The sequence below is a fragment of the Acomys minous genome (genome assembly GCF_964271855.1).
Source record: "Acomys minous genome assembly, chromosome: 18".
Lineage (NCBI taxonomy): Eukaryota > Metazoa > Chordata > Mammalia > Rodentia > Muridae > Acomys > Acomys minous.
In genome coordinates this window covers 8,428,776-8,453,060 of record NC_140501.1, presented here as the reverse complement: position 1 = coordinate 8,453,060, position 24,285 = coordinate 8,428,776, and the positions used below count along the sequence as shown (strand labels likewise).

The 24,285-nt window shown below is 37.5% G+C and overlaps 1 protein-coding gene across 5 annotated transcripts in view; it reads left to right on the top strand.

Moving 5' to 3' along the window:
- Positions 1 to 24,285, top strand: part of GPC5 (glypican 5) — a 1,329,555-nt gene that overhangs the window by 442,509 nt on the left and 862,761 nt on the right. For all 5 annotated transcript variants that reach the window (XM_084767670.1, XM_084767674.1, XM_084767672.1 and 2 more), the window contains exon 6: positions 2,949 to 3,069. In XM_084767670.1, the coding sequence (XP_084623796.1) occupies positions 2,949 to 3,069 (121 nt within the window). The remainder of the gene's footprint in view (positions 1 to 2,948; positions 3,070 to 24,285) is intronic.

The following is a 24,285-nucleotide window of genomic DNA, read 5'->3' as shown; positions in this document are numbered from 1 at the left end:
TGTATACCCTTCATCTTAGCTTGTGGACTTTGTCAGTCTTTTTAATGTATTTGTGTTTAATTTATATTCATTGTTGTAGTGTTGTTCCTTGTACCATTAGTATTACTACACACAAATAAATGGCAGCACGTTAAAGGAAATACAGTACCGCAATAAGAATCAACCAATCACGACTCCACTTGAGAAGACCATCAAGTGCCACTGTGGAAGAGTTCCAGTTACCCTGTGTTCTTACCAACACTTGATATCACCCATATTATTCACTTGAACCATTTTATTATGAACATTAGATCATTATATCATATTGTTATTATTCTTACAAAACAAGGAAAAACAACTTCTTTCAAATGCATCATATTCTACTTTAAATTTGATTATAATTTGTAATATTTTACTATATAAATCATAATAAGAAGAGGTAACTCAAATATGTAATAATAGAGTAGTTGAATTATGCTTCATTATCAGTTATAATTCTCATATATTTTTACTTGGACTTCTTTAATTAATTAACTGTATCATAATCTGTGCAATAAAAACATTAAAAAGCAAGCAAGTCCTCAGGTTAACACTGGGTACCATCAGTGTATGTCAAAATACTTCCTAGTCTGCGAACAAATATGAATGTGAGCTAATTAATAGCTTCATTGAAATTGAGAGTAAGCCTTGCATTTTATTGCCTTTACTGTGTTTGTGTTTCCAGAAAAAAAATTGTGAAAATTGTTGGACAGTCTTCTAGTGATGGCTGCTACTTCTCTGTTTAGCTGACAAACCTGAATGTTTTTTGAGATTTATGAAGAAAATCATATATACTTTTCAATTATAAAATGGTAGATTTTGAACATGTCTTAATTAGAACAAAAGAACCATTGCCAAAGTAAGTGCATCGTTGATGGTGATAGTTGATTTCATTATCTTTCATGAATAATAATTTAGTGATTGTGTTTTAGAGCACACGTTCTCAGAGCCACAGAGTTGCTGTGTTTACTTTATAAGGAGTGACTATCAGAAAACTACCTAAACTACAGAGATCCGTGAGCCTGGAGCATGGCTATAATTGTAACACAGATACACAGGTGTGTCAGACTGGTTGCACAGAACAGGGTTTTATTAAGGTAGTCCCAGTGAGAGATGTGGAGAGGAAGCTGGGCAAGGCTGCCTTTTACTCTGAGGCAGGTCTGGCCCAGAGTTTAAATCTATTTTTAAAATAATCTGGAACTCATTTCTTTGGGCAGCCAAAGGTGCGTTTCCTAGTATCCACTAGGAATTGGGAAATATATACAAGTAGGAGACTGTAGACGGCAAATAAGTCCATGTATGTTGCAAGTGTGCCCTACCCATAATTATCAAGGAGCCAGTTAACCTTGACCTCCTGAAGCCCTGCTCCAGTACAGGCCATTTGTCTCAGTGTTACAAGCACATTACATATTTGGCTTCTTAATTAGTGAGAATGAATAAAGATAATGGCTAATTTGGGTAAATAAAAACTGTCAGAACATCATCGAATTCTGAGTGCTTGTAAGGAAACTCTAAGAGAATAAAGCAAGTGTCTTGTGACCTGTTTCTTCAAAGCACCACCTCTTCTTGGACTGCGTTTTCATGACTCTCAAGTGTAGAAGATGAGATAGGAGTGAGTTTACTTCAAATTGTTCATTACAACTGGCTATTGTACAGTTTCAAATGGCTATTCTTTAAACTTATTTTCTACGGTGATGCTTTTAAGACTGGAACATTATTTCATTTTTTCAAAGTTCTTTTTAAATTCCAGTAGGAATATTGGGGAGAAGGTATGTTAACAGCTATGACAGACTTTTCAAAGTGAAGGATTAAAACCTGCATGAAAATAGTGTAAACATCACTGTGGGGAAGCCTCTATAGCTTACTGTCCTAATATAAAGAAACACGTTACTAGAGGAGAGTTTTACTCACAGAGGGTGGAGTCTGCAGCAGTCACTGGACCCTTCACCTCAGAGACAGAGGCCTTAGTGTTCCTTCCTATGTGTGTTGCCCGCTTGCTCCTACCACTTTCCTTTCAGGAATGGTATCTTTGTCAGGAATATATGTCATGGGTTACTTTACTTATAAAGCTACAGTATACTGTCCAGAAAACAAGTATAGTTATATGGCTGGATTTTACTCATAAGTTTGAAATCTAAAAAAATATGATGAATGAATGTATCAGTGAATGGCTTAATTAGCATTGACATTTTATATTCCCAGATTGGTAATGAGCATTATGACGATGAGAATTATACCTTCTTTTTTACCTAGTCTACTGGTACAGAACATTGAATGAAATAGGAGTTGATACATTTTTGGGACTGATGAATTTAAATATTTTCATGAATAGTAAGTTGATACTACATCACTGTCATTTGGAGAAGGATAGCAGACATTCAACTGACTTCTACTGCCTGTGAAATAATCATTGATAATTTTTGTATTTTCTTAAAGTAGACTGTTTCCTGTATCTACAGAAGATTTTGTGGATTTTTATTTTATTATAAAGTTAATTATTTCATTTTTTGCTTGTGTATCTAAATGCATGTGTGTTTGAGTGTGTATATGTGTCTGTGTACATATATATTTGCACTAGCACTTATTTCAACAGTACATAAAACCAATTAGCACAGATAATGTGGACGTATGTAGACATTTGTGATTCAGCCAGAATTATTGGCATCACACACACATACACATAAACACACATATATATTTTATCAGGTTGTTAAAAACAATTACAAGCCAAATATGTCTTTTGTTAATTCCACCATAAGGATCTCAGCTCAGTAGAATGGTGTGACAGTTGATTCATCTGTATTCTGAGAAGCTCAGCCTTGGTGCTTGTTTCCATGGGTTGAAATTCTAAACCTAGATGTCTCAAGCAGCTCTCAAGATGCTACTGACCAGATCTCCAAGTCATGAATCTTTTCTTTTCACTCTGTTAGCTATGCTCAGCGTGTAGTTGGAAACGGAATCAGAGCCCAGTCTGGAAATCCTGAAGTCAGAGTCAGAGGAACTGACCCTGTGATAAATCAGATCATTGATAAACTGAGGCATGTTATCCAGGTAAGTGCTGGCATGATCTTTATTTTTATTTTTTATTATACTTATTTTTATTTTATTATCAACTTACTTTAAATGGTGTATGAATATGAATACTGTCCAGAAATACCTTGTTGAGCCTTCATTATTTCAAGTCAATTGCTTTGGTATGGGTAAACAATCTGCATTTGTTAACAGCCAGTCTGCACATGTTGCATTTCAATAATGAATCTCTTAGGATAAATTCAACCTCAGTGAAGAAGCTGTAAGCCCAGAGACAAGTGTAGCCAGTAAAGAGAACACATATCAGACCACAAAAGTCAGAGTTACCTTCCATATAGCTGTAAGAATGTCGTGAATGTTGCAGTGTCCTTAACCAAATTTAACTTACCAGTAAATATTCTGCAGTTCTGCTGCTATTTATCTCACATTTTGCGTAGTGAGTTCATAATCTTCCTGGTGTGTGTTCATTAAATATTTCTGCTTGATCTTTTATGTCATATACATTGCTGTTTTTAGTATATGATATATGAAGCATATTCAGATAATTATACAAAAGAATATTTCATTGAAAGAATTTATTCATTGGAGTAATATGTTGCAAATATAAGTACCACCTCCACCCCATATCTAGCACTACTTGGTGTACAAAGGACTATTCCTTAAGTTACAGTCATTCTGTAAAAATTTATGTATATATACATCTTCATTTTAATCAAAGCTTGTAGATAATTGATCATTTTCATTATGATACTACAGAAAGTCTAATAGTTCTGAGTATTATTCATGCCTAAGCTATACCTGAGTCACTTGTATGACTGTCACTTAAGTTTATTAGAGACAGTTATTTGGGCTCAGTTCATGAGTCTCTAAATCCCAATGGGAGTGTATAGAAGGGAACACACAGGCTGGTGTTTAAAGGGATAGACTTTTTTTCCCCCTGGGAGGCAGTGGTGGCTACATTGCTTATCCATTGTATGCACTGTGACACCTCAGCAATCCCTTGTGTTGCAGAACCAAAGGCAAATTGTTTTCAGAAAAATGTGTAAAGTATAAAAAACCAAAATGCTATGTGGAAGTCTGACAGCAGACCTAAATCCCTCACATAGGTAAAGCTAAAACTAATTTCCTCTAAGACTAGGCTCCAGGGTTAAACAGCTATGCTATGCTGCCAAAAAATTAAATGTTGAGGTGTGTCTGAGGAAAGAAAGCCTGAGACTGTGTCGGGAGCTGAAGCAACAGGAGGAAGGCATAAGCTGTGGGCACTTGGGTAGCTGAGGTCACCTGGAGAGCTGTTGTCCCCAGAAACAGTAGTTCTCAGACCAGCTGTGACTATGCTGCTTACATTTACTAGAAACTGTTTCTTTCAAATTTCCTTTTGACTGTAGTTTTTATTCTCTACAGCAGCAAGAAGGCTTGCCACTGAGATGGATCTAGATACAGTGAGAACCTTAGGAGACCTCAAGAAAACTTAGGATCTTATTTTACTTCCTAAGTTTCTCGTGGCTTAAAACCAATATATTAACAACTGCATACACAGGCAGAGTAGATTTTATTATATGCATATGTACACTTTTCTTAGTTGGAGGTTCCCCAAGGCAAGGTGTATGGCATATGGGTTTGTGGTTGAGAGTCTTGGCAATCAATTATGGTACAGGAAAGTGACACTGTGAAGTGGAATAAACAGAACTGTACTGTACCATTCTGGTAGAAAACAGAAGTCTCATCTTGACTCAAAACCTCAGGTTGGGAGACTGTGTCAGGTTTTCTGCATCGAGTCTAGTAGGCATATATTTTGTCCTCTCTGTGCACCAGATATTGCTGGATGACAGTGGGTTAAGGATCAGCTCTGCTAACCCAGTTCCAAGCCAACAGTGACCAAGACAAGACTAAGACCTGCAGCTGCCAGAGTAATTACCTTTATCAATGTGACACCTCATAGTAATACCTAGTATGTGATTGGTTTTAGGTGTATGTTGTTAAAATTATGGAGCACAATTGATAATAAACCACAATGATCATAACAATCAGCTCACTATAATGCAAGACAACAAATTCTTATTGAATTTTATAGAGGGTTACAAACAACCCTCTATTTTTTGAGTGCAAACAAACTGCAATAACTTTATTTTGTTAATCCATTGATAATTGTAGAAAATTAAATATGTCATCTAGAGGTGCAGCAGTAATTGTGTGCAGTAGGGTAAACATAAATATACATATAAAGGGAACTTGCAATCAAGCTGTTCTATTTCTATCATCTACCTATCATCTATGATATATGTGTATATATGAAGACACCCTGCTATATCTAATATGTTTTTAGCTGCTCTCTATTACGTATGTAAGTGCTCAGACCTAAGAATGTACACACAAAGGAATTGATAAGTCTCTAATCCCTAGAAGCCCTGTGGAGAAGGGCTTACTGATCTATTCTTCTGCAGCATAGCATGGCTAAATCCTTGTTACAACGATATCAAAGCTACAACCTTTGCAAGGTATTGCCAGGATATGGTCCTATTTTGTAAGCCCCTGTTTAGATTGCACCCCATTCTTTCATATTTATGAGTATGCAGATTCCAAATCATTCAGGCTTCAGTTCCATTATAGAATTACAAGAAAATATCAAATACATACTGCCTTTGAGGTCTGAATTTCAAGTCTGTTGGGATCATATGGCTGAAAATTAGATTTTTGCAAAGGATCACAGAAAGTCATATCCTGAACAGGTGTCACGGAAACATTAACCTTTCCTGCCTTAGAATGTACTGCTTTATAGGCTGCCTTCCCTGCAGACGAAGAAAAGGTTTGTTTTGCCAGACTCCCAACTCCTGGTAATATGAATGTGTCCAGCAAGGTAGGTAGGTGTCATGTGCAAGAGCAAAGGACAGGTGACAGGATCCCTAGTGTCATTTGTGAGACACATTCAGGAAGACTGTCCTCTGCTGTGAGAATTCATTACTTTTTTTTTTGGGAGTAGTGTGGCCTAAGTGAAGGCATGGGCATTGAGACATATTTCACAATGCAATCCATAGGTTTAGATGATCAACTAAGCCTTTGTATAAAACTTTCATTATCATGGCTGTTAACTACAGTTGTACCTGTATACTATGGAAAAATTCTACACATTATAAGTGAGATTCATGTACCCCTTGCTCTTTTGTGTGTGTTATGAGTATACAAAATCATCCATCCATTTCTTTGCCAAGAAAATATTAGTAATAATTACCTCCATATGTTTTTTCTGCAACACTTGTGTTTTGGCCTGCTCAAGCTGTGGCCTCTTTTTCTCTGACTTCTGCAATTAATCACTAAACAAGTCGGTAGAGACTCTATGTCAAACCGGCCACATTCTCAATGTTTTTACAGTAATTTTATTAAATACATTTAACATACACCTTTTAAGTTTATAGTTTGAGGGTAGATTTACACAATAGTGAGCCAAAGTAGATGCTTCTATTCCCTGTGGGTTTGCATTCCAAGAAAATGTAAATGAGCAAGCATAACAATAGCTGTAAAGAATTACAAAGAAAGCAACAGACTGTGAGAAGAACTTACAAAGAGTGCACTGCAGAATGGAGAAAAAGAATTAGGAAAATTGGTGAGAACTCTGGGGTGGAAGGACCAGGAGAAAGTTTCTGATCTTCAGGAGGCAGAAAGCCACAAGGCCGCAGCACCATGAAATGCAGACACAGACATAAAGGATGCTTGGGAGAATGTAATAGGCTCTAGTCACATGTTTTATTCTAAATAGAAGAGGAGGATGTTTACAGCTAGTAGGGGCTGACTTGATTTATATTTTATGAAGATATTTCTGTCTCTATTATGGAATGTGGACCTCCTGGAGAAAGAGTCGAAGAATGCCATCCTGTGGATGATGATGGTGAGTGGGAGCTGAGTGATCAGCATAGCTAATTATGAGAAGTGGGCAGAGCCTGATAAGTATTGGAATTGGAATTGGTTTCTGGGTAGATTGGACATAGTGTCAAGAAAAAGAACAAGGGTTGATTAAATGGGTCAGTGGGTAATGTTGGTAATGAAACACTGAAAACCTGCCTTCATGGGAAAACCTGAGATACCGGGAAACAAATGACACGAAACAACTTTGCCTGTATCATCATGGGTTAGGTTGAAGCCTGGCAGTGACCAGGAAATGCTAGCAATATGGACTGTTTAGGGACATTACAGACCAAATCAGAAGTCTTTTAGCACAGTTAGCATGAGCAGCACATCCCGCAAATGGCCAAGAGAAATAGTGTATTTATTTAACCTGCTTTCCACCTACCTCATGACCTCTTATTTATAGCTTTTAGTTTTCCTTTCTGTGTGTTATACTGTACCCAGGTGTATAGTAGTTTACCTATATGTGTACATATTATAGGCTTTATGAAAGAAGATATAAAACATTGTTTATTGTTTTTTCAAATATTTATTTATATATTTATTTATTTATTTTTAGTCACTTTACAACCCGATCACAGCTCCCCTCTCTCCTCTCTTCCCAGTCCCACCCCTTACACCCCCTCCTCATTCCCCCATACACTTACCCTCAGAGAAGGAGAGACCCCATCATGGGTACCAACCCACCTTGTAGTTCATGAATCATCAGGACTAAATGCCAGGCATGGCAGAGGAGGAAAGGGATCCAAAGGCAGGCAACAGAGTCAGAGACAGTGCATATTTCCATTGTTAGGTGTCCCATGTGATGACTAAGTTGCACATCTTCTACGTATGTGTAGGGGACCTAGGTTCAGCCCAAGCATATTCTTTGTTTGATGGTTCAGTCTCTGTGGGCCACTATGGGCCCAGGTTACTGGACACTGTGGGTCTTTTTGTGATGTCCTTAACCCCTTAATCATTCCCCCAACTCTTCCATAGGACTCCACGGCTCTGTCTGGTGCTTGACTATGGATCTCTGTAGTTAGCTCTGTCAGTTTCTGGATGAAGCCTCTCAGAAGAGTTATACTATGCACCTGTGTGCAAGCATAGAAGAGTATCATTATTAGTGTCAGAGACTGGCTCTCTTCCATGAGGTAGGTCATAAGCTGAGCCAGTCATTGGCTGGCTGTTCCCTCCATCTTTTCTTTGTCTTTAGCCCAACACAACTTCTAGGCAGGACAAATTTTGGGTCAACAGTTTTGTGAGTGGGTTGGTGTCCCCCTCCCTCTACCAGAAGTCCTATCTGACTGCAGGTGGTGGCCTCTTCAGTATCCCCCTTTGGTGAAGTCTCAGCTAGGGTCACCTCCATAGACTCCTAGAGAGCACCCTGGCCCCTGACCCAGAGATACAACCCACTAATTTCTGTTCTCTCTCCCAGCCTTCCTCAATCTGCGCTCCTGATCCTCAGCCCCATTATTCTCCCAACACATTCTCCCACCTAGTTCTCCTCCATGTACAGCAGATGTCGATCTTATTTCCCCTTCAGAATGAGATTCAAACATCCTCACTTGGACCTTACTTGTTTCTTGGCATCTTTGTGTCTGTAAATTGTAGCCTGGCTATCCTATACTTTATAGCTAGTATCTACTTATAAGTGAGTATATACCATGAGTGTTTTTCTGGGTCTGGGTTACTTCACGCAGGATGATATTTTCTAGCACCATCCATTTGCTTTAAAATTCACGATATCATTGTTTTTAGTATCTCAGTAATACCACATTGTGCAATATTTTGTGTTATTTTTTTACTTTTAAAGCTTATCTGTATTTTCTTTCCTTTTTGTGATAGAGAGTACATACATTATAATTGCTACTGAAATTAGGAAATCCACCATTAAGCTCTATGGCTTCTGGATGGCTTTTGGAACTGTACAGAAAAGTTCAATGAAACGTATAGACTCTGGCTTGGCTAATCTTGCTGCACTGATTTAAAAAATAATTTGCAAATTCTTTACAATAAAGGATTAATTATTTTTAATTAAAAATATTGTAATCAGAAGATGATTTACAAGGTGTTTCAAGGCTTCCTTGAGAGAGAAGTTTTAGCCTGAACAATCTTAATTTGTTTTATTCCTATGTTCTGCTCTTAAGCACATATTGGTAAGACTTGAGGTGTATAGAGATCCATGGGCTATGTGTAATAGTGTGTTGCTCATAGATCATCTCAGTGTTTCCTCACCACCTGAAAGCCCTTCTGCACTGAGAACAGGTCTCTTGGAGGGAGAACATGTGACCTACCCCTCCTCACTTGGGATTCTGATCGCTGTCTCCTGACCCAGCTTCGACTTCACTCCCATTTCAGAACTGTTCTTTAGCCGCATGTCAAGGCCTCTTCCTAAGGAGAGCAGTGCTGCTCCTCAGCAGATTTCCCAGGGTAAATACAACACAGGGCTATCATGGGCCTGCGATGTAAACCTCCTTAGGTGTCTGCATCCCACTGAACCACCCTTGATAACAAACTGGAAACAAACCTTCATTTCTCCTAGTATGCCTTACGTGGGGCGAAAATCTACAAACATTTTCCATTCAGATTCTCTTCCCTAGAATGCCTTGTTTATATTAGCTGGTCTGGGGGAAGTTGTCAGCACAAACATCACAGCTGTGTAACATTGTCTTTAAACATTAAACATTTATCATTTTAAAAGAAAATGATGACAGAAGCTAAAATTCTAACTTCTGGGTACTATTAGGGTTAAGCTGATGCTTTATTGCTTAGAAATTAATTTGCATGTTTCAGTATGGCATGTAGGATGCAATGGTGCTCAGTTTTAATCTGTTTACTGCCAAACTCAGTAATTACTATAACATTGTTGAATGTGGTGAATTTAAGTAGCATTTTATTTTCTCAGACCTAACCATTCCAACTCATTTAAGAGGACAAGGTTACTATTAAGCACTTGTTTAATATGGACTAAAACTTTGTGAAATGTCTGTATGTATTAAATAAATTTGACTTTTTTAATGAAAAGGAAGAAATTGTAACTATTACTCAAAATGTAAAATAACGATACATGTGATAGCACATAATCCAGTGATTACACTGTACAATATTCAGGAAGAGATGTCACTTTTATTTTATGTACGGAACAACTATGTTAAATAGATTCTGCCTTTTCCCACTTTTTTTCCCTGGAATACCAATAAGATGAATAGTTACTTTAGAACCACGACAGACAGAAAGAGATTCTAATTTAAATCTCAATGAGCGGTTATACCCCCAAAATGACGAGACTTTCTAAAGATACTGTTATTTCTAAGTTTGACTTCTGATGACTTCTCAAGTTTTTCTCATTAAACTTACTGTGTAATGCATTTTAGAAATTTTCTACTTGTTTTAACTATCCTATTGAACCAGTTCATCCCTTAGAACTAGAATGTGAACAGGTTCTGAGAATTTTCTTCCTTTTACCCAATCCTGCCCTGCTTTTGGGAAGGTGACTCTGACCCTCCTTTCCACTTGATTCTGTCATGCACCATAATCAGGCAGTCCTTCATTTGCAATTAATAATGCAGCAACCATCAAAACACATTTAGCTAATTTATGTTTGAGAAGAAAGTTCTTGAAATGCACTCAATAACTTTGAATGGCCATCCAATTCAACAATTAGTTTGTTTGAGAAAATTCAATTGAAGGCTACTTTCTGGAGTAGGAGGTAGAAGGACTCTGACTCCACTATTGGCTGTTTCACTCTTTAAAATAATCAATTGCCATAGAAGAACCAATTCAATTAGTGTACAATCAACTGGAAATGAAGTTCTAAGAACTCTCATTGAAAGTAATGAGATTAGGGTTGGTCACCATTGATTTATTTCTGATTATTTAAAAGGTATGTAATTGTCTTATGCCAACTGGAGGCTAAGCTTTGTATCCACTTCAGTGAGACTACTGATCTTACATGATAAGATGAGCAATTTCCCAGCTAGAATTTTTTTGTACATACTTAATGAACATTGATAATTAGCGCTTTTATTTTTTATTTTTTCCTATATGACTTTATACACACATATTTCTCTGTGATCAGTGTCCCCTATTATCCTCTGTATTATCCTCGTCCCCAGCCAAATCTCTTCTTAAGACTCATCCTACTTCTACATCCTTTATTTTGTGACCAACCATATTTAATTAGAGTACCCTAAATGGACCTTGATAGAGAGTTATTTGCTTAAGTGGAGGCAATGCATCTGTGCTGTACTTCTGAGGAATAAGCCTCCTTCTCTCACACAACTTCATGATAACCAACTATTTATCTTATTCCAACATGTTTCCCCACCGAGCCTCAAGTAACTCCAATTTGCTCTCATACAGGGCAAGCAACACAAAGGTTCAGATTTCAAGATGGCCAGAATAACTAAATCCTGCATGATAGACCCCCTTAGTCTGATGTACATCCTTTATGCTCCGTCTCGGTTCCCTAAGCCTGTAGCATGCTTAGAAGTTTAATTATACCTTATCCTGATGACCAGTGCACCGCAGCAATCTTGTTTTCTTCCCTTCCTTTTCACTTCCCTATCTCTTCTACTTCACAATCATCATTTTAGATGACATCACTATACTTGCCTATCTTCTTGTTCCCAGTTTTGCCTAGACAATATCAGTACAGCTCTCTATCGCTGCCATCTGCAGTTCCGCTCCTACATTTTGTGCAACAGATTTTGCTTCTCTCCAGTATCCTCCATGCATCTTGAAAAATCGCTAGTTATCTTTACTTTATTTTATTTTATTTTATTAATTTATTCTTATTACATCTCTTTTGTGGTAGAGTCCAGTAGAAGACTTCTACTCTGTTAGTGTACTGGATATACTGCTAACTCTTTAAAAACATCATTCAGTAACCACCATGCAACTATGATGAAATCCAATAACCTGGATTTTCCTTCTTTCTTTATTTTTTTTTCTTTTCCCTCCTTCTTTTGTGGGTCTAAAAATGTAAACTTGGCAACATGACATCTCTTCTCTAATAATATTCTAAAGTGCAAATCACTGACCTAAATATATTAGCTCAAGAAAAAGGTCTAATACATTTTTAAGCATTAAAAACATGACATTCATACATGGCAGGGGTTGCTATCAACATGAATGCACAGAGTTTCACTTATAAAAAAGTGAGGGTGATTCACTTTTCAACACCTGAGTGCTTGAAGGCAGGATGGAGAATGAAGAGTCTGAGAAAGTCTATGATAAAATGAATGTAGTTTGTTGGACTTCTGCTATACTTTAAAAGTTAATTTCCACCAAAGTCTACTATGTTGCATGCTTTATCCCCAGAATGGTGTTGTTTGAAGGATTTTGTAGCTTTGAGGGGTGGGGTCTAATTGAGTGATCCTTAGTTTATTAATAGAACCACTGAAAAGAACTGAGAGGTTACAGTCTCTTGTCACTTGTGTACTTAGCTACAGGATAAGCATTTTTCTTCCATCACACACTTTCCCTTTGTTGCCATCTCGCACTCCCATAGAAATCTTAAGAGCAATGAGGCCTCCTTATCATGAGCAGGAGCTATTAACACCCAGAAGCTAAATAAACCTTTCTCTGCAGGAATTCGTTACGTATTTGGAAGATGACTTAACACAACCCCCCAAGTCAGGAAGACTGTATTATAGAACACTTCCCTCATTACATTCCACCTGCTGCATGGCTTAGGGAATGACCTAGCTACCAGGGGTGCCAGGAATGAAGAAATGGCAGACACATGTGCAGAAAATCTGGGATCTGGTAGACCACACACTCTGATAGAGAAACACCAATAGCAAACCCAGGAAACTCAGCACAGTTGAGGAGGAGGGCTTATTGTATACAGTTGATTGAGAAGGTGGAGCCATTATAAACAGCTGAACAAGAAAGCAGGAGTGTGTTTAGCTGATCTCTGTGGGAGCCTTTATGGGGAACAGCCTGGGGCAATGAACATCCTGGAGGAAGATGCTGTAGTCAATAATATGTATGCACTGTTAAGATCCACACAGGAAACAGAAAAAGGTTTACTATTCTCTTGGGTCTGAAGTATGGGTGTCCTTGACATGGCTGTGTTTATATCAGACAATGTACATCCACTCATTACTGATGTGGTCCTAACAATTCACTCAGGGCCTCCTCTGCTCCCCAAGCACTTCTGTTCTGTACACAAATACCTAGATTACTCTACCATTATTATTTCTGATCATGTCATTATCATCGTTAACTAATTTCAATATGTGGAGTTCTGTCTCACAGCTGGAAACTCTCCATACCCTCTTTGCTGATCTGTTTTGTTTTTTTCTATGTGCTCTAGTAAAATCTAACTGGCTGTATCTTGCTATTTATTGAAATTCATAGTTTTATCCCCCTCCTTTAAACTGTAGCTTTGAAGGATTATTATAGCCTATAGGCTCCCAAACCACCCACCTACCCACCAATCCACACACCTACCCATCTAACCAACCAAACAAACAAAAACCAGCCTTTAATGTCTGCCTACATCTGACTGTGTGGTGGGAGGAGTTATAGCTTTCCCTGGATAACTATGATAATTTGACTTCTCTTGCCTCAAGGTCTAGCATGCAGAACTTGTCTCACTAATGATCATTTTCAGCACTTCTTTACCATATGTAGGTTTTGAATAGCTCACATGTACGTACATAATCTTAGCTATCTGCAGGTAAGTGATGAGTCCATAATGCTTTACAGGCTCAATAAATTTACTCTAACCACTCAACAGCACTTTTATGAATGTGCTTTGAAGATATAAGTCATCTGAGCAGAGCAGTTCCGGGATGCATTCCTTGCACTTCAGTAGCACTTAACCAGATGGCCTCTTAAAGCCTAGGAGCAGTTAAGGTACCTACCAAGAAGGCTGAGTTATGAGGGAAGTCAGGATCTTTCCTAGGCATAGAGTATTGAAGGAGAGAGATTACTCCTATGTAAAGATTCATTGGAAACTAAACCATATGAGAGTTCTGCACAAATTATAATGCACATTACAATAACTATAAATATAGCAAGTCTTATGATTGTAAGTTTTGTGTTCATTACGTGTTTCGCTCTGATGTGGTAGAACCTTCATCAGTTCATTAGATGTAGAACAAATTATGGATTTTATGTAATGAGTTGGAGTAGATACATTTTCATGGTGTGTCAACAAGTATTTCTGAAAGTTATAATTTTGAAATTTTATAATGTGAGCTATATTATGAAATCAGACCATAAGCCTACTAAACAGGTGGTGAAATCCTATATGGTTCCTTTAATAGCTCTTTTCTTTCCATTTTATAATAAGCATCCTTGCCAGCTTTTTAACTGTTCAGGTCTAAACTTATAAAATAGACATAGCAAAGCAAGAAAGTGTACCCTTGCTCAATCCCAGGAAGTTCCTACTGTAAACTTCCAAATTTCATTTAAGACGGAACAGTTTTCTAACAGAATTGTGCAAGGAGGTAGGAGGCCTAAATTTTCTGGAAAATAAATACATTCTGAAAGCATTTGATAAATCATGAAAATGTATTCTTAAGTGTTCAAAATAATTACTTATATCCATGTAAATGTAGGCAGATTTTTAATTTCATAATGTCTTATCATAAAAATGAGCAAAATATAACTCAAATATATAAAAATAAGTTATGTGTAATTAGTGTTTAGGTAATCATATAGTTTAAAAAACACCAAAGGCTTACTTGTTTTTATTTTATGAGTATTAATACCACATAAATGTATGTTTGTATGTGCACCACATCTATGTTTGTGTGCCAGGAGAGCATCAGATTACTTGGACCTGGATTAGAAGAGATTGTGAGATACCTATGGGTGCTTAGAACTGAGCCTGTGTTTGAGCGGGACGGGTCCCGCTCAAACTAAGGCACCAGCCAAGGACAATACAGGCGGTAAACCTTAAACCCCTACCCAGATCTAGCCAATGGACAGAACACTCTCCACAGTAGAGTGGAGAGTGGGATATTACTTTCTCACATACTCTGGTGCCTCACCTTTGACCATGTCCCCTGGAGGGGGAGACCTGATGGCACTCAGGGGAAGGACAGCAGGTTACCAAGAGGAGACTTGATACCCTATGAACATATACAGGGGGAGGAAATCCCCCTCAGGAACAGTCATAGGGGAGGGGAATAAGGGGAAAATGGGAGGGAGGGAGGAATGGGAGGATACAAGGGATGGGATAACCATTGAGATGTAACAAGAATAAATTAATAAAAAAAAAAAAAAAGAACTGAGCCTGTGTCCTCTGCATGATGAGCAAATGGTCATAGCTATTAAACCATCTCCCTAGGATCCCATGTAAACACTTTCACTGATGAGGATGCATTAATATTAATTAATATAGGCAAGAGTTCAGGACCATTACCCAAGTTTTAATTTCAGTGCTCCTTTCATAAATATGCTATCATATTCATAAAGGGAACTTGTGGTATCTCATTTTACATTAGTTTTTTTCTTTTTTTAATAAATAAACTAATTCATTTATTCAATTTACATCCTGATTGTTGCTCCTTCCCTCCGCTCTCCTTCCTTCATTTCCCCCTTCCCTATTCCTCAGAAAAGGAGAGCCTCCTTCCCCCTCCCCCCCACCCCCTGCAACTGTTCCAGCTCAACAAGTTGCATCTGAGCTAAGCTCATCATCTTTCCTGTGGCCTGGCAACTCAGTTCTGTTGGGGGCAGCGATCAAATTACAGGCAACACAGTCCATGTCAGAGAGGACATTTACTTGACTTTTTCAAATGCATTGCAGCCTTCAAGGTTTTTCCAGTTAAGATTAATTATTACATGCAAAGCTACTATGAAATCTCCATTTACCAATAGAACACAAAAGCATTCATAAAATAGTGTGAAAAAATTAATAATTAATTTGTTCACCATATAGAAAGTAAAACATCATGTTAGTGATAGCTGTTTAAAATTATTCTCATGATAATTATTTTAATCTTGAATTATAAATCTAAGATTATTTTAATTTTGGGTCACTTCATCCACCCATCTGACCAAATTCCTTGCAGATATTAACTTATTAACCTCTATCTGCTCAACATTCTGAGAAATACAAGGAACACAAAATTTAGAAAATGAAAACACTAGTGAGGGTTAAGATATTCTAGAAATGGTACCTATAATTAACTGGCTTGTTTCTGGGGTAAATGATGAGGAAAGACTAAAAGTAATCTCTTTTCCAAAAAATATATTTGAGGTTGTAGCAAAAAGTAAGAGCCCTCCTGTGTATTTTCATATAGATTGAGACCAGTTATGCCATCTTCAAAAAATAGTATATGAACACAAAATGAGAAAGTATAAGAAATATTTATATAATAATCAGAAAAATGAAGAATCCACTTTTTTATGGTAAGATTTCTCCTCCAGTTTCAGCAAATATAATACAGTTCCAAGACTTTAGAAGATCTCATTCCAATTGAAATTAGAATCAATTATCAGAGGCTTATGAAGGAAACTGGTGTTATTTAATTAGAATATACTAACAGTATGTTTCCAATTATATTATGACTTGTTTATAGTATAAGTGTTGACTCATTGAAAGACATGATGGACAATGACATATTTTTGGACTTAATTTTTGCTTATGTCCTTGTATGCCAGAACACCCGATTTTTTTAACACTCTTAAGTTTTTAATAAACATATTTTGCAAAAAACATGCCACCTGGATATAACCAAAGTCAAGCAGTAGATAATTCTACTATTGTCAGCAATAAATTTAGGAGAGGATGTGAATAATTTTTGAAGCATGCTCTATCCTACCAAAGTACTAGGTAATATTTTAAATCAAATCAGAAATGTGTTTGCTTGAAAAATTCTGCACAAAAGCAATGCAGGGTTTTAACAACCCTTCTATATTTATCAAAATGCTATATATTCCCAAATTGTATCAGATATTAGGTGTATTTTATACAAATATGAAAACTGTCCACACTACATTAGACTCAAATATTCTGATCTTCTGAAATCATCATAGAAGTAAGACTTCTTGGTATTTTTTTGACATCATGTTACTGTGTTGATAGGGGAAAACAGTCTTGGAATTAAAAACATAACTTCTAAACCATATACTGATTTATTCTAACTTTAAACCCCTACCCAGATCTAGCCAATGGACAGAACACTCTCCACAGTAGAGTGGAGAGTGGGATATGACTTTCTCACGTACTCTGGTTCCTCACCTTTGACCATGTCCCCTGGAGGGGGAGGCCTGGTGGCACTCAGAGGAAGAACAGCAGGTTACCAAGAAGAGACTTGATATCCTATGAACATATACAGGGGGAGGTAATCCCCCTCAGGAACAGTCATAGGGGAGGGGAATAAGGGGAAAATGGGAGGGAGGAAGGAATGGGAGGATACAAGGGATGGGATAACCATTGAGATGTAACAAGAATAAATTAGTAAAGGAGAAAAAAAGTAAAAAAAAAATAAGAAAAAAAATTTAGAGTAAATTACTTACAAAAATTACACTTGAAAACTAGTCTCAGCTACAAATTAGATAGGGTTTTGATGTTAAACACTTGGACAGTACTTGTTTATTTTTTAGGATTGGTTCATTAAAGCATAATTATAACATCAGCAGAAAGACATGGACTATAAATAAATCACTTAAATAACTATTTCTTGAGGTCTTAATATCCTGCATTTCACACTTCATAGAAGTATATAAGAATTCCCTGTGAATACAACTCATTATCAGTACTTTACTCCTCCAAAATGCTAGAGGATTTAAAACTGTACATTAGTATGTTACAACAACATGCTGACTTGTATGTAGCACAAGGCATAGAGCCAGGGTAAACAGAACATTTGCAGCTCTGGAAGTTATCTAGCCACCATTGCTTTTCATCTTTTGTAAAATACTGTTGGCTTTATGAATGGTCTAGATTAAGTTTTAATCTAGAAATAAATATTTATACCCTTGGTTCACAGCACAGCAACATTTTCCAGTATTGATTGCTTATGTCTTATGTTCTGCATTACAGTTTGTTGATCTAAGCAGGGTATTAAAATGACCAGTGTCTAAGAACTAGAGCTGATGTCACTCACTCGCCCTACCCACTCCAACACCTTTCAATACAGGAAATCTAATGGGAAAGAGAAATGACAGTGGAGCTGTTAGAAACGTAGATTCTTTGCCAGTCTCTATTTCTCATTAAAACCATTCATTGTGCAATAGATGATACAGCATTGAAGTGTTTCAGGAAATATTCAAGTATCTAAGATGCATGTGGACCCTAAGAAAATTGTTAAATAGATGAAAGGAAAAGAACAATCAAAGTAGTGCTGCAGAGTTGTTGCGTAGCATACCTCCTTATCCGCGTGGTTCCTCTCTGTTACTTCAACTTTGGACTGTTTAACCTGCTAAGCTCCCAACAAGAGCGATGGTAAAAAGTCTTGTCTGTTTCCACCCCTGACTCTAATGTGTTTGCACTCGCTGTGCCACCCCTGGGCGTGCTCATCTGCTCTCTAAACATCTGTTCCACTCAGAGACTCTAGTTAACCTTGTAAATTATTTCAATGAGTATTTACCTACCTGCCTTTATGTTACTTCAATTTTAGTTATGGTTCCCATGAACTCAAGCAGAAAGGATGGCATGGAATATCTCTATATTACCCGACAGAGTAAAGAAAGTAAACTAGTGTTCAAATGTGATGAGTTTCATAGTGCCCCTTCTATAATTAGCTGACTGTGAATTACTTTATCATACTCTTGGCCTCAGGAAATCCTTCAGTTATTTATTTTCATAGCTAACAATTGGTCACATGGCACATTTCAAGGTTACATCAGTGCCTGCTGATGACACAAAAGCTGTAGCAAGGGGGACACTTAATTCTGCTTAGATTATTAAAACAGGGCCAGAGTAGGAATTGCAGAGATCAGAAACACCAGGAAGGTGCATTTTTTTGGAAAGTGGCACATAGGGAGCTCTAGAAATCTCTCATTTACTCCCCTGGACTTTCTGACATATAAATCTGTCATCTTGTACTGCAATACTGGTCATGCTCACAACACTGTGAACACCACTTTAAACACAAGATTGTGCAAATACATGGTGCCCAAAAAGACACTGTCATCAAAGCCTGCTTTAGAGCAGAGGGCTGGAGGGAAGATGTTAAGAAGGAGACCAACAGTTGCTAGTGTGAAAGGAGGGGCCAAAGGCCAGTGGCTTTACTTGATTTTTTCAAACCCAGAGCACTATTTCATAAACTATCTTTTCAAAACTGATATCCTAAAAACAAAATATTTTAGGAAAGTTTTCCTTCACATCTATTTTCAGGATAACAAAGTAGAGGACAGAACACTTGGTTTCAACATCTATCATATACAGCCTCTGTCCAGTGCCTTTAAGTCCAGACTCCAGAGCTGTGTAAAATGTACGTTCCTTCCTGTTTTTTTCCCCCTGGCTAACTCATTTAGACCTATTTCCATACTCCACACTCAGTCCCTTCAATAGTTTCTAGTGTGAGACTGTGAACACTATCATTGTTAATATCATTAGTGCAGTGAAAATGTAAATGCTTTTGAAGAATTCAGAGTTTAAGCCATAGAGGAGTTATCTCTAAAATTATGGGAAGTGTTATGAATGTGAAGTCGAATAACCTTAAAGTGCTAAAACCACTTGAGTTTGAAGGCAGTTGTGTGCCGTTGGTGTCAGGGATGAGAATATGATCTGGCTGAGGAGTTTCTGGGTTGTGCTGTCTGAGCTGCCGTAGAGAATATGCATGGGATTAGCTTTCTTCTTTTTGAGAGTTAAACCTCACAGTTTACATGGCTCTATGGCTTAATTCGTTTTCTCTTCATCGGATGAGTGTGTACAGACTGCTAACCTACATCTGAATTTGCAGCATATACATCTAGCAGATTTCTCATCTTCCCATCCTGTAAACAGATGTGATTTTTATTCTTTTCCTTTTCATTGAACACCTCATTTGAGTTTTTCACTTGCTTTAATTTAACTTTTTGATGGTAGGTACATCTGTTGCTGCCTCTATCTGGCTATCATTTTAATGGCTTGCCTAGAAACTGGAACTGTGATAGAGGCATATTTTCCTCCTGTTTTCTTTCTTTTGTTCTGGTTGTATCTATGTTTTAAGAAATTGAATTGGTTTATTATCACAGATTTTGTTTTGCCTCTCCAGGTTGTTCATCTATAGTCATTTTTATTAATACATTTGGAAACATTTTTTGATTCATTGATGTGTACAATACCAGGCTTCCCTTAGGAGTCTTTTAGTATTTGCCAGGTGCGTATTCGCAGTGATTCCTAATGTTTACTACAAGATAGGCTTCCTGACAATAAACGTTATTATATGAGGACAACTCCCCAATGCAAGTGATAAACTAGCATTTAAAGGTCCAGAGTTAATGTACATTATCATTTTTAATTTTCCTACAAATTTAAGAAGACCATGTAATGAGTACCAGCTATATTATCTTCAAGGCCCAAGGTAAAATGAAAATGTGTTATCTTGTTCCATTGCAGTTGGATAACCGCATAGGTCAAGTGCAGGAGGGCACTCTGTCAAGTGAACTACGTGTCTGCCCAGCTGGACTCTACATTAAATATGAGTGACAGGAAATAAAGTCTTCGGTAGTCCTTTTAGACGGACACTTAGCAAGCAGGTCCTTAAGCTCAACACATCAACAGTTAGTTCTTCTCCCTGAAGCTTATTTGCCCCTCAGAGTTTCTCATTTCTGTTTTAGATACCAGCACCAGACAATCACTTGGACTTTACATGTATTTGAAATGTTCATGTCGTTTAAATTGTATTTTCTGTGTACATTATATTTTATGGGAATCCATGTAGGATTTAAGAAGCATGAATCAGCAGTGTGTGATCCTGTCTCCTATTGAATTAGTCAGATTTGTGCCGGATATACATTTTTGAGCAGGGAAGTATTTTCTTTTTCTTTAATTTTTTTATCTTTAATGGTTCATTTTACATTTAGACTGTAGCCCCCTCCCTCATTGCCTCTTGGTTCTGCCTTCCCTCCCTTACTTCCCCCTCTCCTAGTCTCCAGAAAGGGGAAGCCCTCGTCCCCTATCATCTGACCTTAGACTATCAAGTCTGATTTGGTCTGCCTATATCCTCTTCCTCTGTCACCTGGCAAGGCCAGTCCACCAAAGGGAAGTGGTAGTGGAGTGGGCACCAGAGTCCATGTTAGAAATTATCCCTACTCCTCATATTATGGGACCCACTAAGAGACTATACTGCATATGTACTACATCTGAGCAGAGAGTCTATGTCCTCACCATGCATGGTCCTTCCTTGGTGCGTCAGTTTCTATAGCATACACGCTCCCCACCCCCTACACACACACCTGCGTTTGTTCTCTCCATTGGTCTCCTTGCAGGACTCCTGTCCCCTCGAGGTACATTTATGCACCAACCCTTCCCTAAGACACCCCAAAGTTTGGCTGTGAGTCTCAGCATCTGCTTGGATCCCCTGCTGAATGGAATCTTTCAGAGGACCTCTATAGTAGTCTCCTGTCATATTCCTTCTCTTCAGCTGCTTCCAGTGTCTATTTTATTTGCCATTCTAAAAGAGAATTAAGCATTCCCTCTATGATCCTCTTTGTTATTTAGCTTCTTTAGGTCTGTGTATGGTAGTGTGGTTATTTTGTATTATATGACTAATATCCTCTTATAAGTGAGTATATACCATGCATATATTTCCGGGACCAGGACGCACCTCCCTCAGGATGATCCTTTCTAGTTCCATCCATTTGCCTGCAAATTTCAAGATTTCTTTGTTTTTAATAGCTGAGCAGTATACAGTATACAGTTCCATTGTATAAATGGACCACGGTTTCTCTATCTATTCTTTGGTTGAAGGACATCTAGGTTATTTCCCAAGTCTGGCTATTACAAATAAAATTGCCTTGAACATAGTTGAGCGAATGTCCCTGTATCATTGGGTGTCTTTCAGATATATGCCCAGGAGTGGTATAGGTGAATCTTTAGGTATCACTATTTCCCACTCTGTGAGAAAATGCCAGATTGATTTCTAAAGTGGTTGTACAAATTTTCAGTCCCACCAGCAATGGAGGATGGTTCCCCATTCTCCACATCCTCTCCAGCATGTGCTGTCGCTTGAGATTTTTATCTTAGCCATTTTGATGGGTGTAAGATGGAATCTCAGAGTTGTTTTTATTTGCATTTCACTGATGGTGAGGGACCTTGAGAATTTCTTTAAGTGTTTCTTCACAATTGGATATTCCCTTGTTGAGAATTCTTTGTTTAGTTCTGTACCCCGTTTCCTAATTGGATTTGGTGGTATTTAACTTCTTAAGTCTTTGTATGTTTTGGATATTAGCCCTCTGTTAGATGTAGAGTTAGTGAAGAAATTTTCCCAGTCTTTAGGCTGTCATTTCATCTGTTGACAGTGTCCTTCGTCTTACAGAAGCTTTTTAGTTTCATGAAGCCCCATTTATTAATCACTGATTTCAGAGTCTGAGCTATTGGTGTTCTGTTCAGGAAGTTAACTCCTGTGCCAATGAGCTCAAAACTCTTCCCCTCTTTTTCTTCTAACAGATTGAGTGTGTCTGGTTTTATGTTGAGATCTTTAATCCATTTGGACTTTAGTTTTGTGCAGGGTGATAAATAAGGGTTTATTTCTATTTTTCTACTTTTGACATCCAGTTAGACCAGCACCATTTGTTGAAGATGCTATCTTTTCAACCTTGTATGGTTTTGGCTTCTTTTATAAAAAATCAAGTGTCCATATGTGTGTGGGTTTATTCCTGAGTGCTCAACTCAATTCTATTGATCCACATATCAGTTTTTATGCCAGTACCATGCCATTTTTATTAGTTGCTCTATAGCACATCTTGAGATCAGGGATGGAGATACCTCCAGAAGATCTTTTATTGTATAAGATTGACTTAACTATTTGGGGTTTTTTTTTTTTGGTAGTTGTTTTTCCATATGAAGTTGAGAATGAAGTTGAGAATTGTTCTTTCAAGGTCTGTAAAGAATTTTGTTGGTGTTTTGATGGCGATTGCAATGAATCTGTACTTTGCATATGGTAAGATAGCAATTTTTACTATGTATGTCTTACTGATTCTTTCCATCTTCTGATATCTTCCTCAATTTCTTTCTTCAGAGACTTGAAGTTTTATTCATACAAGTCTTTTACTTGCTTGGTTAGAGCACATGAAGATATGTTATGTATTTTATGGCTATTGGGAAGGGTGTTGCTTCCTTAATTTCTTTCTCAGTCTGTTTGTCTTTTGTACAAAGGAGGACTGAAAATTTTTTGAATTGGTTTTATATCTAGCCACTATGTTGAAGTTGTGTATCAGCTGTAGGAGTTCCTCTGTAGAATTATTGGGGTCATATCATCTGCAAATAGTGATACTTTGACTTCTTCCTTTCCAATTTGTATCCCTTTCATCTCATTTATTTGTCTTATTGCTCTTGCTAGGACAGCAAGTATTATATTGAAGAGATATAGAGAGAGCGGACAGCCTTGTTGTGGCCCTGATTTTACTGGAACTGGTTTATGTTTCTCTCCATTTAGTTTGATGTTGGTTATAGACTTGCAGTATATTGCCTTTATAGCTTTTAGGTAATGTGCTTTGCATTCTCCATCTCTCAAGACTTTTTGCATAAATGGGTATTAGATTTTGTCATTTCCTTTTCTCTGTATCTAAGGAGATGATCATGTGGCTTTTTTTCAGTCTATTTATATAATGGATTACATTGTTGGATTTCCATATATTGAACCACCCCTACATTCCTGGGATGAAGCCTACTTGGTCATGGTGGATGATATTTTTTGATGTGTTCTTGGAGTCTGTTTGGGATTATTTTATTGAGTATTTTTGCATCAATGTTCATAAGGGTAATTGGCTTGAAATTCTTTCTTTGTTGGGGCTTTGTGTAGTTTAGTTGTCAAGATGACTGTGGCCTCATAGAATAAGTTTGGCAATGCTTCTTCTGTTTATATTTTGTGGAAGTGTTTGAAGAAAATTGGTATTAGCACTTCTTTAATGGTCTTGTAGAATTCTGCACTGAATCCATCTGGCCCTGGGCTTTCTTGGTTGGAAGAATTCTGATGACTGCTTCTATTTCCTTAGGACATATAGGACTATTTAATTTGTTTGCCTATCTAGATTCAATTTAGTAATTGGTAGCTATCAAGAAAATTGTCCATTTCATTTAGATTTGGATTCCCCCAGTGTAATGTCTCTCTGCAATTCTGATTTTGTTGTTTGAATACTCTCCCTCTGCCTTTTAGTTAGTTTGGCTAAGGATTTATTATCTCGTTGATTTTCTCAAAGAACCAGCTTTTGGCCGGGCGTGGTCGCGCACACCTTTAATCCCAG